General features: G+C 39.9%; 1 protein-coding gene across 1 annotated transcript in view; it reads left to right on the top strand.

Moving 5' to 3' along the window:
• Positions 1-19,735, top strand: part of sgcz (sarcoglycan zeta) — a 209,529-nt gene that overhangs the window by 164,661 nt on the left and 25,133 nt on the right. The window contains exons 4-6 of the mRNA XM_088633812.1: positions 2,730-2,817; positions 12,841-12,963; positions 14,286-14,358. Of these exons, the coding sequence (XP_088489938.1) occupies positions 2,730-2,817; positions 12,841-12,963; positions 14,286-14,358 (284 nt within the window). The remainder of the gene's footprint in view (positions 1-2,729; positions 2,818-12,840; positions 12,964-14,285; positions 14,359-19,735) is intronic.

Here is a 19,735-nt window from a genome sequence, read left to right as displayed (position 1 = left end):
CCACCACAGGGATCGAGCCCGGGTCTCCAGCATCATGCAACAGGGAACTTGCTGGCTGAGTTAAAGGACATCTCCACTGACCCAAGCGGCCAATGTATGCTGTCCCTTTAAACCTTTCAACGATCTCGTAAAGCTCCGTTTCTGGTCAGTCTCCTCACAGACTGACGTTTCCACTCTTTTCTCCACCCCTCACGGGGCTTTTACAGCGCCCATTCAAGTCTTTGCTCACTCATACTGTACACGGCGGTACGCCCTTCTAACATCGCCCCGCCTAGTAGCGTCTCACTCCCGCTACTGTCCTGCTTCAGCCCGGCTCTCTCTCACAGCAGAGCCTCCACTTTTCTCCTCTCACCACTGCAGCCCTTGCAAGGGCGAGGTCCTGCTGCATCTTTCCCCCTTTAAACCACTTCTACACCTGCCGTTCATTCACTGATTCAAGTCAGGTGTGGTTTCCACGGCAACGCGTCCCCCCCCCCCACCAGACCCTCCCTGCATTGCACTACAATAAATACATGTTCTTTTTCCAAATTTCTCTTAGTACAACAAAATATCAAAATCAGTTTTATAAAACCTTAGTTTTCTGAATTTTCCAGAGAACTGTCATGACGTGAATTTAATGTGCTTTGTCTGGCGACCTCTGAGGTAGCCAAGTTAGGAAGCACTTGGTGACATAGTAACAGATTACTAAGGATTTAACGTGCTACTTTAGTTTCGATGGGTTTTAGGAAACACTCGTAAATTAACGATCGATCTTAAGATCGAGTTTATGATGTTCTTAGCGCTGCGGTGCTTTTGGGAAACTCGCCCAGGGGGTCATTTACACTAATAATCATGAGCACAGGTGCCTTTGCTGTTGCTCTCTACAAATTCTAAATTAAATGTAGAATTGCTTTGCAAAACTTTATTTTAAATGAATAAAAAATAAAAATAATCCTACGACAGTCGGGCCCAATGTTAAAAAAAATTGTTCAGGAGATAACCATTTACAGGATGTTTCCTCTTCGTATAAAATCTGTACCATCTTTCATTAGTTTCACAACTCTGTCATTATTTTGTAAATTGTAAGATAAAAAGTGTATGAATAATGACAGGACAACTTAAAAGTACATTAGTTGTATTTCCTGAAGACATATTCTGTGGTAAGCTCTCATGAGGGAAACCTTTTCATTCCAAATGATTAAACTTTGTTGTAGTTCTGCTGAAGAGCTTATACTTGTATACAGTATATGTCTTATTGAAACTCCTGAATTGCAGAGTGCTTCAAAAATACTTTAGCACATTGTTTGTGCCATTCAAAATTATTTTTACCTAAATAAACACATAGTGGTACATAGTGAGTCTTGGTGCCATTTTAGTAAATCCGTGTTTTTGATGTACAGTACAAGTGCTACTGTATTCTCTGATTTTTAGCCTGGGCTTGCTTGGTTTTGTCATGGAATAGCACAGTATTTTTGCTATTAATGCCTTTTTTTTGTTAAATCAATACAATAATGAAATGTATGATGCTGCACACTTTCTTGTACAGTACCCGGTTCTCATCAGTGTTATGAGGATTCTTAATACTGTATCCTACATAAAATGTAAGATACAGGAAGGTGATAGATACTAGCTTACGGTATGAAGAGATAAAATTCCTTGCCTTGTTGAAGTGCACTGACTATCAGGATGTCATGAACGAGATGAAGAAATTAATTCACTTATATGACATTATCTTTAGTATTGCAATGACCTCTGTCTTTGGAGTTTCAATGTACAGTATTTTGAAAGAACCCAATCGACAGTACTAACAGATGCTGGAGTTAAAATAAAACTCTATACGAGCTTGTAGAACATACCGCAAGCTTTTCAAATGAGCAAGTCGTTAAGAAAGCTGTTACATCACACTGTTCAAAGAAAGCTCATTCAAATGCATCATTCATTTTCAAACTCATATTGGGTATTATAGCAGGTGTTTGTTTTGGCTGCTGTCTTGCTGTCTTGTACAGTAGCTTGTTGTGAATAGTTTTATTGGAGACAAGTTAGGAGTTGCATAATCCCAGCAAAATGCGTGACAGGGTACAGAGCAGGAAGAAACACCCCAGGATACAATGCAGTATGGAGTATGATGAACGACAGACACTAAACCAGATCTCTGTATAGCTGCTTCACCTTTCAGCTGCCTGAAAGTTCGGCTTCAGGTGCTGAGCAGAAACGGGCCATGGTTCTTTCTAGAAGCAGGATGTTGTAAAAATAGTCAAACCGATGAGAGTGTGATTACACCTGACCATTCCAAGTGGCTTCTTTCACTACTGACATCCCTTCCAGACAGAGAAAAAAGCACTTCTACAGTAGGCGATCCGGTAGTGTTTCACCTCATGTTCAGTGAAACGCCATTTAAGCACCATTTTAGGCAGAATCCCATGATACCTTTCAACCTTTCAGGCATTGGGTTAGTCTGCTGCCTCCTGTTTTTATCCATCACTACTATAACTAATCGCAGCGATACAGTTGTTCAGGACATTGTGTGTTTAATCCATTACTGTATTTGTTTTCACGTCCGAGACACACCAACACACACATTATGATAAAGGGGGACATGGTCTGCTACATTCACTGTTATCTGGTGCATTAAAGGTGAGGCGTGTTTGAATAGCTGGCCATGGTATTGAATTTAATGAATTTGCTTATCTCTGTCTCTTCTCTATCCTCCCCCCCGTTATTTTTCCTTCCTTGTGTCTCTTCTTCCTCAGGACAGCCCACTGATCTTGCAGTCTGACAGGAATGTGACTGTGAATGCACGGAATGACCTTGGGCAGCTTACAGGACAGCTCACTGTTGGTGAGTTCATTGTTAAACATATTCGACTTCGACTTTCAGTTTCAGTCCCTTTTTGTTTTTAGCATGGAGGCTAAACATTGAGTTTTTTTTTTATTTGATTTCTTTTTCTTTAATTAAACTTTTTTTTCTTCCCCCCTCTCCACCATGGTCATAGGAGTATTTAGGATTCTGATCTCCTTCCTGCTTTTGTCAGGCAGGTGTAGAGATTCATTCTTGCTCCTTGCCTTAAAATAATAAACTCCTCAGGTAACAAATACTGAAGACATTTTGTACGAGGAAGAAATATTCAGTTAACTGTTACTAGAGTAGAGCCGCAAGTGTAATTACAGCTGTTGTAGGATCTTTTTGTATTTTTTCCTCCTTCGCTTATAGTTTGAACAACTGGAAATAAATATAAGCAAAGTAATCCTCAATTCAGGTTAATTACTGAGCTGTTATGTACAGGCAGGATAATGAGCAACCCTTGTCACTTTATAATTTTTTTTCTTGTTAAGTCTTTGGATTGACTGAACTGAAGAAGAGCGGAAATTAATTAATCTAATTAATTATATTCCGAAGGAAGCGATGAGTGTCTATATCAGCCTTAGCTGTTCGCCAGTTTAAAGCAGGCTAAACTTCAGTTTTGAATGTTAACATCAGGACTGCAGGACAGGCATATTTGACTTTTTCCCCTCTGTCTTTGGCATGGACATATTTCCAGGCACAGTTCCTATTAATGAGTAGATATTTGCAATAGATCATTTGAAATGCGCAATCTCTCTTGTTATTTTAGGGATGCAAATTGCTTGGTTTAGGTCAGACTTTGAAATAGGTTTTCACTCCATGAATATAATTTTGGAATGTTCTTTAATCCCCGAGTTAAGTACATGACTAAGGATCTCATTCACACACAGTTCCTATTGCACAAGAAGCTAGTCATCAGTTCACCCTTTCATTCCATGTTGCCTGTCTGGGTGAGATTTTGGGTGATGCCACTGACCACATGGTGACCATGGTGAGGACCATGTGTCTCCGGATGCCACCTCTGCTACAGGTCCCAGCTCCTCCTCCTGGGGGATTCCCAGGTGATGCCTGGCCAGGCAAGTAGGTGTCATCCTTAAAGGATGAAGATGTGATGATCCCCAGTAGTTCGCCTGTAAGCATATAAAACATATTCAAGATTAAACGCACAGAGAAGTCCTGTGTTTCATGCAGCTATTAGGTTTGTGGAGCTACAGGAAGTAAGCAGCATTTCATCTCATCAGAAACTGAATCTCCAAGAGGCATTGTTGGGGTGCTGGACAGTACCCTTATGCAACATACTTTGTTTAATGTTTCCTTTTTTTCAGTGACTGATACCGACATAATTTTTAGAGGTCTCTTACCATTTTAAGTGATACTTGGCAGTCTAAAACTTACTTCAAGTGGAGAATAGTCAAGATTTGTCAAGAAATGCCAACCAAAAATTGAACTGACTCTTTTAAAATAAAATTCACAAGGATTCCTGGTTTCTATTATCACCAGACTAATATGTCCCACTGGAATATATCAAGTGTTTTCTCAAGATTTTTGGCTGACGTTTTGACACATTCGATAATTTTGTGGGCAACCAGTCGTGTTTGTCATAATTTTAGCTGCATCATGGGCTAAAGAAGAGCTATAGTTCTGTGGTCAGGGCCCAAGGAGTGATTGTTGTTGTCATACGCAAACCCGAAAGGTGTGACGTGTGTTTGTTTGAAACAACCACACAAACCAGAGGAAGTAACGAATGGCCCGGTACTATACTGTACAAGTGAGATGATTAACAACCAGGGGCTATTGTGGACGAATGTAATCGTTTTTTAAATATATGTCTTTATTACTCTTTTTTCCCTTTCCTATTACAGTTCAGGGAAACTTTTAAAGCCTTTTTTCAGTCAGAACATCGAGGAGCTGTTAAAATCTTTATTTTGCCTGTGAACCTCCTAGCAGCAATAACATGAATCTGAAAATAGGACACTACATCCACTGAGGAAGGTACAGTACATCCTGGGAGCTTGCCCAGGGGAGGCCCTGCTGCATTGTAAAACATAAAAAAGTGATTTGCCACATCTGTTCAGGTATAAGGTAATTTAATAAATGCAAATTACTATTGACGCTTTTAATTATAATTTAGGAGGTGTAAGTGTTTTGGATATTTTCTTTGGCTTTGACATGCAAATGAAAAGTGAAGTATGACCTCTAAAAATGAAATTACATTTACTGGCAATAAGATGGAATATTCCTGGCATATCATGACTTTCAGTGAGTTACTAAGTACAATTAAATTACTTGCAGACACTGGTGCTATAACCAGTCCTTGAGAGGGCACTACACTTTTATTGTACACTCTTCCTTCTATCTGACAATCTCATTAATCTGAGGAAGGGCCTGTCACTCGTCATTTGAATTAGGGTCATAAAAATGAAAAGTGAACTTGTGTTATTGTAACACACCAGCTTCAATCAGGGGACAAATACTGCGCAGTAAATCAGTCAGACCATCGGTGTAGAAGAGGGGGTTCTTCCACTCTCGCAAAATCATTGCTTGCCAGTGAGCATTTAGTGAAAATGTGTAACTTAAATACAGGAAAGGCTTTAATTTATTGACTTTTATGGTCTGACACGGAAAAGTAGATAATGAATGCGTTTGCTTTGTTCAGATGGAAGCGTGCATCAACCTTTACCGCAGTAAAGATTTTGTCTGGCACTCCAGGGGAGACTTGAGCACGCCTCTGAGACCATTGTACGCGCCTGGCTGGCGGTCTGAGGCCATGGACAGTGGCAGTCCTCAGGGAAGCCTTTTGAGTCGGCTCTGCGGGTGACCGTTAACTGAAAAGCGCACCAGGCTGGTAGGAACTGACAGCGTGAGTGGGGCCGGAGTGATCGCCACACGGCAGTGCCCTTTATCCGTTCTGCAGAAATTCAGACCCCACGCTGCTGTCTTAGCCACCCTTCTGCGGCTCATTGTGCCGCCTCTCTGCCCTCATCTTCCACTGGTCAACACCTTGAGCATCCCGCCCAGACCCTCGCCTCCTCCCTCCGGCCTGCTGAGGGAGCTCCTGGGCGGGCTGTCTCTCGTCCTGTGGCTGGCCGACTCACACACCTGCTAACAGGAGCACACTTTCAAACAGAGAGGAGTGCAGCGGTCTGGCGTTGGGATCCTGGGGACCCACAGGCCTGTCACACAGGGCTATAAGAGCTTTGAATATGTGAACATCTACGCACCTGCCTGGGTCAGTTATGATCTCGGTGAAACTGATACAACACACGACCAGGAGACCCATGGTTCCTTAATCTCACAGTTTATGCCCTTTTCTGTTTTGGGATAAAGGGCTTAGGAACTTCCAGCTCTTGGAAGGGGTTTCGATGTCTTTTCCTTTTTGGTCAAGCCGTTGGTGGCTGTTCCTTCTTCCTCCCGTGTTGGGATGGTTTCCAAGGAGCTCTTTGGTGGGACAGACCAGGCAACTGTGATAGTGCAGCCTGTTTCACTATACAGTAGCACCTTGTCCACACAAAGGCATTAATGACTACATAAGACCTGTCAGACTCGTGTAATAATTAAGGCCTGATATATTGTAGAAGGAATACGGTGGATTGGATCTGGGAAGACATTGTTACCTATTTGAAGTGCTAATTCACTAAAGACTTACAGTATGTTTGCTTAACTTTGTACTGTTTGGGTTTGTAGGTTTCAGACTAAAGCCATCACAGAATGTTTCATATAACAGTTCTCTTCTATACTGCAGAGCCAACCTGTCCTTGTTGCTCATTTTTACTTTATGTCCCAGTGTTTAGAGCCAACATCAGCAGCACACTGACACTAAAATGGACAATGATAACCCTGTTGAAACCATGTTCTCAATGGTTGACGCTAATTAAGTTACATGTGGGACATGAATAATTCATCTGTCTGGGAAAAACATTTAACTGTAAGCTTGTGTTGAAATGTTAAATGCAAACCGCATTGTCATTGGTTTTGAGAACAGCCCCAGGCACCTAGTTGGGCTCAGTGATATGTTTCAGATGGATTAAAGGAGTTAACATCACTATTGTTTCAAAACTTCAACCCTGATGAATCAAATAGGGCCATATAATAGTGATATTCTTTGTGAGGGATCATAGATTTTCTAATGTAGTAATTGAAACAGGGTTTATAGTCCTCCACAGACCATTTGCTTGTGACTTCATGACTAAAATAATTCTCATTAATATTCTCTGCCATCCATCTTATTTGATTTTGTACTTATCCCATTATGTAGGCTTAATCATTCGTTAGTATTTTTTGTAGTCTTCATGACTATTTGCCACTGTGATATCCTTAATACATGAATGGTATATTTTATCCCTTTTAAATTCCTGCGACTCTTTGGGGAGAGAAATTGTCTCATTTTCATTGTTCTTTTACTGAGTATCTTTTTTTATGTATTGCATATAAATTAAATATAATATAAACAAACAGCCGCTGTCTTTAATGTCAACAAAGGTTATGTTTAGATATGTACTGAAAAATCTATGGAAAAATAATCACTGGATTTTGAAAAAAACTACTACAGCACCCTCTATGGTAGCTGATAAAAATGAATAATAATGTAATTACAATTACCTTTAAAGTTTCGTTAGGTATTGCCATTAAAAAAGACATTGAACAGACACGAAAACTGCTTTTTTAAAATTCAGTAAACCAGCTTATTAGGTTGACAGAGAGACGCAGCTTTTAAAATGTTCGCACAGTAGTAATGCACGTTGTATTATGTCAAAATGTAGATGTGCCTCACATAGCATATCACTGAGGGAATAACAGCTGAAGGTGTAGGGATGTCACATAGAAGTGATTCCTAAGGGCTTGGTTTCTTAAATAATAAAGGATATCGTAATACATCACGATCCCTCTTGTCAGGGGTGATCAAGGGGAGACACCCTGTAAATAAATATCCAGAACAATCTATTTTCGTTAAATTGACTTCACCTACAGTATGTATGGAATCAACATTATTTTCTTCTCTCCCTGATTAACGTAGGTGGTATGAATGTCCTGATTTTTTCCCCCATTTAATTAATGGCTGTAATCAAGTTTATGTAAACACTATCTTTTTTTCCCCCAACCATAAATCATTATTTGTTTTGTTTTTTTGAAGAACAGTAATGCCTTGCGGTGCAGTTTTCTTTCTTTTAACCTTTAATACACAAGTTCAAAGTTGGCCTACTTTCAAAAAACAATTTTCTTTTCATCTCCTTTCATCTCCACACACTGAACCTAGAATATGCTTCCGATGCGTGTTCATGTGGTACACAGTGATCTTACCTAGCAGTCAAAAAGATGCTCAGGGATTGGAAAGGTCACCCCCCTCCACAACAGCACTACCATTTATAAAGAAAAAATCATTTGAAATCCTGTCAAAAAAGTTTGGATGTTCATGTATGTGGATAGTTTCAGAGAATACCTATGATTAAGCTATTTTTTACACAAGAAGAAAATAACAGTATTAATGGGTAATAATTTACTTCTGTTAACGTTTTCCATTAAATTACAGATGCCATTTCTCTGAAATAGTTTTTTCAAGAACCATTAAAGAAAAACTAGGAACGAAATTAGCATTTCAGCTACATGGAATTAAAATTATTTTAACAGTGATGTACACCCTCCTAACAATGAAGTGACACTTTGGATGACTTTAAAATGATCTTGAAACATCATCAATCCCTTGCTGAGACAAAAAAAATCAATATCAATTAATGGTCATAAGAAGGCAATTTGTGATCTTATGTGCTCATTAATCTCGTTAATTACACTTATAATTTATTTTAAATGATGTTTTCCTTAAAGAACATAACTTCTACTTTTCAAATATTGGCGAGTTCTTAAATAGTACATTTTTTGTGATGATCCTTCAAAGTGTAACATAAAATGTTATTTGCACTCAATATCCTGAAACCTCAATAATTGCATTGCTTTTCTAGGCTTTGTGGACGCTGTCAACTATAGTTAACAGTGAATCTGTACAGTAGCTGTACTTATATTCATTCTGCTCATGAGCTTTAACTAAAAATTAAGTAAATGTATATCATGCATTTTCAAGAATGATTTTGAAAGTGATAATCATAACATTATTTACGTGATAAAGTTCGTACTCAGTATTATTAGCATAACTGTGAAAAAATACACCTGTTGCTACAAAGCGTTCAAATGTACTTGTGCCCCTTTTGAACTGTAAAGATGTTAAAAATCATTAATACAATTAATAAAATATATTTCACGGGTCAGAGTTAGCTGTTATCTGATGAGTCCTAATAAGGCTGAAACAGCTGTCTCCATCTTTGACCTTAACTCTAGTATGTGCTTTCTGCTCAGTTCTGCTTTCTGAAAATATCTAGAACTACAGTATCTCGCATTGCCACTTTCTAGCCTGGCCTGATCTCGTCAGATCTCAGAGCCTAAGCAAGGTTTGGCCTCCTCAGTGCTGGGGCAGGAGAACTCCAAGGAAAAGCTGGTGGTGTTGGACCAGTAATAGCATTTTCCTCAGTGGACCACAATTTTCAAACCAATGCTGAAGTCTTGACTGCTTACCTGGTCCTGCAGCACTGTTTTTGAAGACTACAGGTGTAAATCACGGTGCCCTGGCTAAATTTAACGGTAGGATTCTTCAACCTGGCCTTGCTCAAGTTCCTCTTTAATACAATTGGTGAAGCAGTTTCAGTCATATATTCCAGATCTTGCTGTAGCTCGACTGGCTGCTTCCCTGTTGAGTGATGCTGGAGGCCTGGGTTCGATTCCCCAGCTGGTAGGGTGCATACCCATGTGAGCCTGAAAGTGCTACATTATCTGCAGTTTCCCTCATGGGATCAATAAAGTATCTATCTATATTCATAATTGTTAGGCAAGAAAATATTTTACTAAAGAAAGAATGTTTTTCTTTGTATTAAAAGGAAATTGTGTAGTCAGTTTTTTGATGAATGCATTGTGCTTTTCATAATTGCATAATAAGAGTGTTTATTTTAACAAACAGGGTATAAAGTAAATGTTTTTAAAAATAGTTTCCTTATGTACTCTTATTTTTTATGTTCTCTATAACAATAAGGGACTAAAAGAAGCACCAGTGACTTGCAAAGAATTACTTGCAAAGTGGTAATAAAATCTTATCTAATCATGAATTAAGGTAATTAAAAAGACTTTCCTTTGAAAATGGCAATACTCCTAGCTTGTACCAAGGGTGTCCTCAATTATAAGGATTTGCCATCCAATCTGGAACCCAGCTCTCTTGTTGTAAGCTTCTGCTCTCCAGCCATGACAGTGGGAGACAGGGAGATAGGCAGACCAGCTCCTCCAACACAGCCACCAACAGAGCCACTCGCCATTTTAAACACAGTGCCTGGCAGGAGAGGTCGCATGAGCCGGAGAAGGGGCATGTCCCTCAGAGAAGTCACTGCAAGCTTGTGTGCACTTGGCCAGTCACAGGAAAGCCAGTAGAGCCCCATCGAACTAATCGTGACCCATTCCTGGCAGCACTGAGCAAACCTAGTGACAGGACCCAGGCATATACAGTATTAGCAACACCTAAAGTACCTCAAGTGGGCTCCTTCACTCTTTGAGCTCTTCGGAAGCCAAACAACTTTAATCTTTCCCTGGTCTGGTGTATAATTTTAGTAATGTGCTAAACATAGTGTAGACATGGCTGAAGCACCACACCTCCATCCACATAAAGGCCAATATCCCACCTGTCGTGCTCACCCTGTCTGCATATGAAACTACCCAGAATCTCTGGGTGGCATTAGACTCTTAGAGCCTCACAGTGAGTGGATTGAGATCTTTCTTGAAGTCTGTATTGAAGTCTATGACTGCAGCTCGGCCGCGGTGTAAAATTTAGTCCTTACATGATGAATAGTACAAAAGGTCTTAGTTTTGCCATCAGAAATGCCGTTTGGTTCGCCACACCAAAAGGCAAAGACAAGTTGTAATGAGCCCCCAAACATTTCAGTTGCGATCTGAATAAGTCACATGGCTTTCATCCCTATGCAGTTGCCAACTCTACATCTGTTTTCACTCAGTTTCGCGACAGCGCAGCTGATACGTGCTTAGTTGAGTTATGAAATGGTACTGTCCTTTTTACTCCCTGTACAGCAAATCTAAAATTATTTTTTCTTTATTAGTATGAAAAGGCACAAGAGGATTATACAAGTGTAATTTTGTAATCTGTGTTTTGCTTGTAATATAAGTTTCTCATTGAATTAGTCATTTCACATGTAGGAGCAACAGTAATGTACTGTAAGTTGCTGTTTACGTTTAATCAACACCCGCTATATAACATTATGTTACTATATAACAATATAGTAGGAGTTATTTCTGTTGAAACTGAGCAATTAGTTTTTTGTGGTTTACCAAAAATCTTGATGGTGGCTGTTCATGCTTTGTTTTAATATTTGGCATTCTGGTGTTGTAAAAATATATTTCATCCATATGATGTTAACCAGAGAGTAAGAACTGAAACGCACATGTTCACAATGACAGTGTTTATTTGGGCGATCCTGTGCCTGTGTTCCATTATGTTTTCTTTTAATGTGGTTTCAGAGCTATTGCTTTTCTGATAAGCAGATGTTAACAGCAGCGTACAGTTACAGCTTCTGAAATAAGACATAATATTTGAGGTGTATTCTGTTTCATTGATTTACAGGCATGCCTTTAAAATAATCTTGCTTTTTTTAACTTTTTTGGTCGGTATTATACTTTTTTTGAAAAAAGAAAAATAAGACCCGGTTTCTTTTTTTCTTCTACCAAATATTTTTAGATTTGCTGGGTTCTTTAATAAAAAAAAAATATCAGACATCCTAAATGCGAAATGTTTAGTTCATGTTTACTAAGCCAGATGTGCATAATGGGGAAAATTGTCCAATTAAAGCAAGTGTAATGTTACCATGTTGTCTAACTTCCAGTCTTCCAAAAAAAAAAAAATCGCCTCCTCCAGTGATTTTGCTAAATCTCTGAGGAGAGTTCATCATATTAAAGGCGCATTGTGTGATCAAAGAAAAGCCACACATGCTCCATGGTTGTTATGTTTTATGTTAATGAAGATCGAGTACTTGCTTTCTGCAGAGCGACTGTATTAAGCATAATTTTCAGGATGTATATGAAGCCTTGGGGGCTCTTAAACAAGCTTCAGTCACAAGTTCTGGTTCACATTTTAAACGCTTGTAATATATTCATCATCTGTTTGCCAGCCATTCTGCGTTTTTTTTTACCCTGTTTTTAGTATTAACAAGGACTTTGTTTCTCCTCTGGACAAAGAGATAAATTTGAAGTGGTGTTAGTGGGGCCTCCTAATAATCCCCATCTCTGAACGGGCTTCATCACGCTGTTCTGCTCCTCACCGATAGCAGGTGTGTGGGGAGCGGACTGGCGCACTCTGGCTGCTGTCACATCAACCAGGTGGGGGTACACACTGGGGGTGGGGGTACGTTACCTACAAAGCGCTTTGAGTGGAGAGTCCAGAAAAGTGTAAGGAATCATTCATATTTCCCGTTTGAATGTGTTCTTTCTCTGTCTTGAACACGAGAAATTTCAGCCAGGACGGGAGACTATTTGTTGGAGAATCCCAGGAGACTGTGCTTGGTGGAGAGGTTTGTTCCCCCCCAAGTGTCTCTTGTTTCCATTCCTGAATGCACATCAGTTTAGTCTGACGAGTCATGGCAGCAACGCAACGGTTTTGTTAAATGACCCACCTACTTGGGGGACCGATATCAAATTCAGGGAAGGTGAGGAAAGATGGGGAAATACGAATTGCAATTCTTTATCGGAAATTTGTTCATTCAGGAGCACAGTTTCCACCAGTGAATATGTAGCGTGTAGCATGTGCCTTTTTGTGTCAGGCCAGCTGTGGCATCAAAGAATTCATGTTACTGATTGACAGTCATCGCCTTGGCATTTCTTTTCATGCTCCTGCAGATGACGGGGAAAGGAGGGTGTCGGAGATGGGTTCGGTACGAGGAATCCCTAACGTGAAAACTCTGTGTTTCATCTCTGCTTAATTTGCAGGATCAGAGACTGTAGAAGCACAATGCCAGCGATTCGAAGTGAAGACCAGCGACGGGGGAAAAGTGCTGTTTTCTGCTGACGAGGAAGCCATCAGCATTGGCGCGGAGAAACTGAGGGTGACAGGTAGGAAGCGACTCTGTTCAAATGCGTGAAGTAATTGTCCCAGCTCGCCGTGGAGGAATCGCCTCAAATTATTAAAAAAAACTCTGAAGGATCCCTAGCTGTCATGTTGGGTTTTAGTTAATTCTTTGTATGTGGCAATTAAATGTTAAAAAGGAGACACTTTTCTCACTCTGCATGCGGCTTGAAGTACTGAAAGAAGCTCCCCCAACCATAGTGAAGTGTCAGTTTACACACAAGACTTCCATACATACTGTATAGAAGGCAGCCCTGAGAACAAGACCAGCCCCCCACATCACATCACTGGTGGAAGCTGCGATTGATGCTGGTGTTCTGCTACTGTACATCCCTCTTTCTCTCACGTTTTTTTTGTTATTGTTCAGATATATTATGTCAGTGTTGCCAACACTTTAGGGGCCTGAGGTGCTGTGCATTTTACATTTCTGGCAAACATTTCCGCTTGTAACAGCATTGACTGTAATGAAGAGGAAATTAAAACCGGGGATAGGGACACACCGCAGGGCTGGGGTTAATTGGCCATGGGGTGCTGGAGCGCCATAGGGTCTTTTGGTTTGGATTCTGCCTAGGCTGTCAATGGCTTAATTGATCAGTTATTGACTTAATTCGTCTTAATTACCTCTGTTTCCAAGTCTCTGGCCAGAGAGTAGCTGGTGTTCCTTTTTTAGCCTGCAAGATCAAGAGCGAGGGTCTTGCTTCTTGCATCTCGCCCCTTACGTTGTTTATTCGCCCATGTTGATGACTCACTCACAAGATCTCTCAGTGATCTGCATCACCTAGTCACCCTTTTTCACAGGAGAAACGTTCGGCGAGCACGAGGTCAAGTAACACTGATCTTGGAGGGATGGTGTGCCTGCAGGTTTTCAAGGTCTCCTCAAAGCAGCTGGGAGAAGCTGTAAAACAGGTCCAGGTAACCCAGTAATGAGCTGACTGAGGTTCATTTGTGCCGAGTCCACTTGAAAATCTGTTGACACACCAGGTTTCGGGATCAGAACTGCCTGCAGTATATCAAGGGTTAGAGGAAAATATCTCTAGATGTGGAGGAGGACCTGTATTCCCCCGCCTGTCCTTCCCTTCACTCGAGGAACTCTAGAAAGTCAAAACACTAAAATAGAAAATAGAGAAAATCCACGAGGAAACAATTGATCTACAGTTGCATCTAAATCATGCTTGGCTTTAAGTCAAGCCAAATAATTCCGAACCACATCTCTTTCCTCCATTTTAAAGGCAAGGTTCTGGTGTTTGTTTTTTTTCATGATTTGTTTGATTTCCGTGTTATTCAGTGATTCCTGTCGAATATCTTTCAGGTACGGAAGGAGCAGTTTTTGGGCACTCGGTCGAAACCCCGCATGTCAGAGCAGAACCATTTCAAGATCTGAAGTAAGAAATTCTCTTACTTGAGAGTCCCATTTCTCATTTTGTACAGTACTGTATATCTCTCTGCAAAAAACCCTCAAATAAGTAACAGACCTCTTCCCGACAGCCGGGTTCGTGGCCACAAAACGAGTCCCACGTGGCGTAGTGGCAACATCCTACAAAACACAAACCATTTTGTTCCATATTGACACAGGAAAGATTGTGACATTTTGTTTAACATTTATGACAATTTGTTTGCACAATTCTTTGCTCATACAATGCCGAGAAAAAACCACTAGGTTGGTCCTAGCCAATGTCTCTGGACCCTAGAATCACTCTAGACTCTAAAACAAGTCAGCCTGCACCACATTTCATCTCATCTCAGTTCGCATGCAATTTGTTTGGGCATTAAAGCAGTTTCTCTGTGAAGGGATGCGTTAGAATCTTTTTAAAAATCCCACAGTACACTATTCCGCTGAAAACGCAGTCTTGAAAGCATACGATTTAGACAGAGACACTGTTCATTTCTGAACCCTTCACACAACAGCATTTTCACACAAAATCCAGGAGGAATGGGGGGGTTCCATTTTCTTGTTTTTTTTGCAGTCTTTCTAAATTAGCACACACACATTTTGTTTTTTAAAAGCCTTGTGGAGAATGTGTATTATCCCGAGGTGATGGGAATAGCAACTCTGGCATTTGAACACCAGGGATTAAATATAGGGAATCTATTCTGCTAGTCCTAAAATGTCCGCCTATGTTTGTTTATTTAAATGATAAGATAAGATCACTTTATTAGCCATATACAATTTCTTGCATTAGGAATTTGTTTTTTTGCATACCCCAGCTTGCTTTCCATGAGACACAGAGAGGGAGAGAAGCTTGTGGTCAGAACAGTTGGGGTTAAGGGCCTTGCTCAAGGGCCCAACAGAGTAGGATTCCTCTGCTGGCTGTGAGACTTGAACCAGCAACCTTCCAGCCACAGGTGCAGATCCTTAGCCACAGTGCCACCACTCCATCTGCTAATGTAAATGTAAAGAAGATGAACAGCAAAAAAAAAATACTTTCTTTATTCTGTTCAAACTTTGAATATTTATAGTTTCTCTAAATGGAATTTGGCATAACCACGGAACATAAGATACAGTAAATGAGATAAATATTCAGTTTACAGAATGGGAGTGAGTGTCATTCAGTCAAGTACTTTTGCTCATCTACAGTAACAGAGAATAAAAAAAAATTCCCCTTTTAGTCTAAAAATATTCCATAGGTAATCACACACTCGGTCTGCCTTATTCACTGAAAAATACAGCAAATTATAGAGGATATAAAAAAGCAAAATGCATGTATTTACTTTATAGGTTTGTTGAATAATTTGTTACATTTCTTTTGCACCTTTCATCCCAAAGCTCTTCGTACAGATACAGTGTATGCACACCCAGCACCCTGACACAGACTGTCCTGTACTGAACCCCAGACACGAATGTCACGCCTGTGTAAAGAAAGACACAGGCATGACATTCGCAGGATCATTTAGATTCAATTTAATGATAATTTAGTGTCGATTTAAATGACCTTTCTTTGAACCCATTCTTTCAGCTGTATTGCACCCCCTTCAAAAATGTAGCAAATTGCACAGTCAAACTAAATTGAACATGTAATGATTTGATAGAGACTATTAAAAGGTAATGACTTATGTTATAGCTTTATGGATGAAATTTAAATTACACTTTATTAAAATTGACTTGACGGTTGTCATTTCCAAAGTGAGTTTTTTTAGCCAGCTCTTTCCTGGTGTTTACAGTGCCTTTTTGCTTCCTCAAGCAATTTCAGAACCTACGGTAACTACTAGCAAGGCTGTATTCAGTGAATAGAGGAAGATTGATAATTAAAGTCATTTCTGCCGCATCTCCTTGCTTTTACCCACATGCAAAAACCCAGACTGAAGCTGTGATGGCTTGCCATTTTCACTTCACGCTGCCTCTTGACAGCTTTTAGTTTTTCTTTTTGCACAATGCTAAGAGGTTCCTTAGATAGCACTGTATGTGCATCACAAACACCCCCCAAATTCTGCTGTTGCTAGGTTAGAAGTTATTTTGCTGAAATGATCTCAAGTATTTACTTTCAACGGTTTTCAGAAAGTGGCGCAGCCTGAAATATTTGTTTGTGTCTGTATGTTCACGCCTGGTCGTTGTTTCTGCCTCATTGCTGCTGGGAATAGGTGTTTTGCTTTCACACGAGCTACTGACTGAAGTGTCTGCTTCCCTGCTTGTTCTAATTTTACTTGGGACTTTTTGTTTGTCTACAGCTGAAAAATAGAAGTGCACCTCTTGGGCTTCCTTTGGTCATGACTAGGTTTACTGTATTTGGAAAGACCTGCTTCGTACCTGATGCCACTGAAGTGAAAAGCCTGGGGCTGATGTCCAAATGTGCATAGAGCTCTTGGATTGCCTGCTGTGAAAAGCTGGCAAAATATGGTTTCCATGCACAGACAACATTTATAAGTAGGCGTCTTCCCAGGAAGATTGTCGGAGTAAACCAGCAGTGTTAATCAGTGTTAAAAATCACAGTGTAATGGGGAAGCAGGTGGTTGTGTGGATAAATAACATTTCCCATAACTTGTAACATTGTTAACACTGGAAACCATGAGCAGCACTAATGAAAACTGACAAAATTAAAATGCTAAAAAAATGTTTAACACTTACTTCCTATCCGCACTGGACTGGCGTCCTATCCTGGGTGTGTCCTGCCTTGAGCTTGTTGCTAGTGAGGATAGGTTCCAGCTCTCCTGTGACCCTTTGTTGGCTGAATTGGTTAGAAAACGGCTGAGAGGAGTTACTTTAAGTATAAAGGAAAATATCTATAAGTATGCATATATCCAAATATAGGTAGCTACTGGGGAGTGGGCGTGCATTCCTTTCAATGGATACTACTGTCGCATTACTGGGTGGGACACCTAAGCCCAAATACTCCGATTACTCCAGGATACCAGCAGTGATGAAGCTGATGTCCCATCCAGGGACAAGTCACAGGGCTCTGGTGAACCTTGTATGAACTTCGGCTTTAAGTAGACTTCATTGTACAAATATGCTACAAATGCTGACCTTTTGTTCCGTCATGAATTTGTATTAAAAGTAGTTGATGTGAACAATTGTAGATGAAAACCAGCCTGGAAAATCATAGAAAAGCAGTCCCCATCGATTGTACATAACCGGTAAATCACAGACTTTTTAAATTATGGTGATATAAGAAGGTTATATAGAAGAAAAATACCCCATATGCATCTTATTGATTGAAAACTCAAGTACTAAGACACAGGAAAAAAGACTTGGAAAGTAGGAAACTTAATTAAGATTACAGTAAATACCGTATCTCCAAAGAAACAAGCTGAGAGACTAAATTTCTTGTTGGAAAGAAAAAAAAAGACAACTTTCAGTTGTTAAGCCTTCACCACATGCCTGAACAGGGCTGTGGCAGCAGATGGACAGAAGCTGTAGAGAATCTGTAGCTCCAGTTTGAGTGAATGAAGCTTTTAGTCAGTCACTGAGAGTCACATATCTACAGAACCAAAGCAAAGGAGGCAGATTCCAAAATGTGTGCACCGGATTTCCAAAAATTAATTTAAAGAATTATTTGCAACTCTCAGAAAAACTTGTGTTTGTTTCAGAACAAATTACATCCACATACTGTACAGTATACAAGATCAGACTAGAATTTGTCCTGCTGGGACTCTGATATTACCGATTACTGATCGCAGATAATGAGATGTAAAAAGAATTAAGAAAAAAAATAAACAGGTGCTGTACTTTATTTTTAATTCTACCTTGGCAATATGTTAGCGCCAATATTACCCTAAGGCTAGAAGATGGTGTTTACACTGCTAAATTATAAACGTACACACATAAACACTGCTGTCGAAATCCTTTCTGTGCCCCATGCCTATTGCGGCCAGGAAAGAGAGCATTAGTAACTAGTCCCATCTGGAGGAAGTATTCCTGTGAATTCTGGGTAAGAGAGAAGATATTTCTGGGTGGAACAATTTCTGAGAAATTTACAAGGCTCCCTCCACCTCAGTATTTTTATATTTTTAGGAATGGGGGCTAAACTTATTAAAAGGCAGCTGAATGTTATGACGGGCCTTAGCTCAGGATTCTCAATGATGAATTTTCCCCGATGTCTCAAAATTAGTCATTTGCTTAGGAAAACTGAATGGAAGCCCGACTCATGCAAAGCAAATGACAGTTCACCTTTCTGAGCTAAAGTCTAAAAGAAACAATTCAGGACGGGGACTCCACGTTGCCTGGGACTGCCAACAAGCGGGTTTATGGAGGATTACAGGATCTGTCTTGGTAGGACTTGTTTTTTTGTTTTTTTTTCGTTTTTATCTTCCACCAAAAATTGCAGTGTTTAGTAAAATGCAGGCCCAGTGTTGGCCTTAATGGCTCCTGCAGGCCCAGGCATAACATCTTCTTCATGTTTTCACTGATGGCTGAATGGAGGAGTGATCTGGCCTTCAGTGATAACAGTGAAAGATATAAAACTTTTTAAGAAAAAGCCTAACAAAATCATCTCCTAATTCACCTCACACCCACAGACCCATCAATGAAGGCTTACTGGCTCTGGTTCCACTTTTATCCCAACTTCCTGTTGAGGGGGTCCCTATAAACACAGTTTTTCTAAGGTGGACATTTAGAACTGGTTTGAAGTGGATTGAAAAAATGCTGGACACAAGGGCTACTATGTAATTCTATACTGTAGGTTCGTAAAATAATTAATTAAAATAAGTGATCTTTAGCAAATAGGGAGGTAGGGAGCTGTGTGTGATTTTGGAACACTGCCCATCTTGTAAGCACAGGGAAGCCTGATAGATAACAGAAAAATATTTAATATTTTATTTTTCTAATTTAATTACTTTGAGAAAAATACACTGAGCATCTCTGCGTGTTTCACTCTCACGCACATGAAATAAAACTTCTTTTAACTTCCGAGACAGACTCCTGACTGTCTTTTAAGGGGAAGCAGATTCTCCAACAACCCACAGCAACTGGCTCTTCCTCCTTCACTGGTCTGCTGCACTAGACAGAGTGACGTTTCTCCCTATTTTTACAGTGCAACTAACCATTCACCTTTGTCTTTTGTGAAGTAGGTCTGTGCATAGCCTTTGGCATAGTTTTTTCCCTTCCCCTGAAAAATCTTCCCACTAGGAAATTATACTGTACATTGTACACAGAAAACGGATGTTGGGTTTTTGTATCTTGCGTACCTTTTATAACTTCTTTTTTTTTTAACAGAGCAATTTTAGGACTTACTTTTTATCATCTAATTAATAATTATTTCATACCTTTGTTAATTACCAAGTGTAGGCATCACAAATTATTGTGTATTATAAAATGGCAACATAAAA

Source organism: Lepisosteus platostomus, chromosome 1, assembly GCF_059453375.1.
Source record: "Lepisosteus platostomus isolate fLepPlt1 chromosome 1, fLepPlt1.hap1, whole genome shotgun sequence".
Taxonomy (NCBI): Eukaryota; Metazoa; Chordata; class Actinopteri; order Semionotiformes; family Lepisosteidae; genus Lepisosteus; species Lepisosteus platostomus.
The sequence above is the reverse complement of the archived record's forward strand: the minus strand, read 5'-3'. Positions and strand labels throughout refer to the sequence as shown.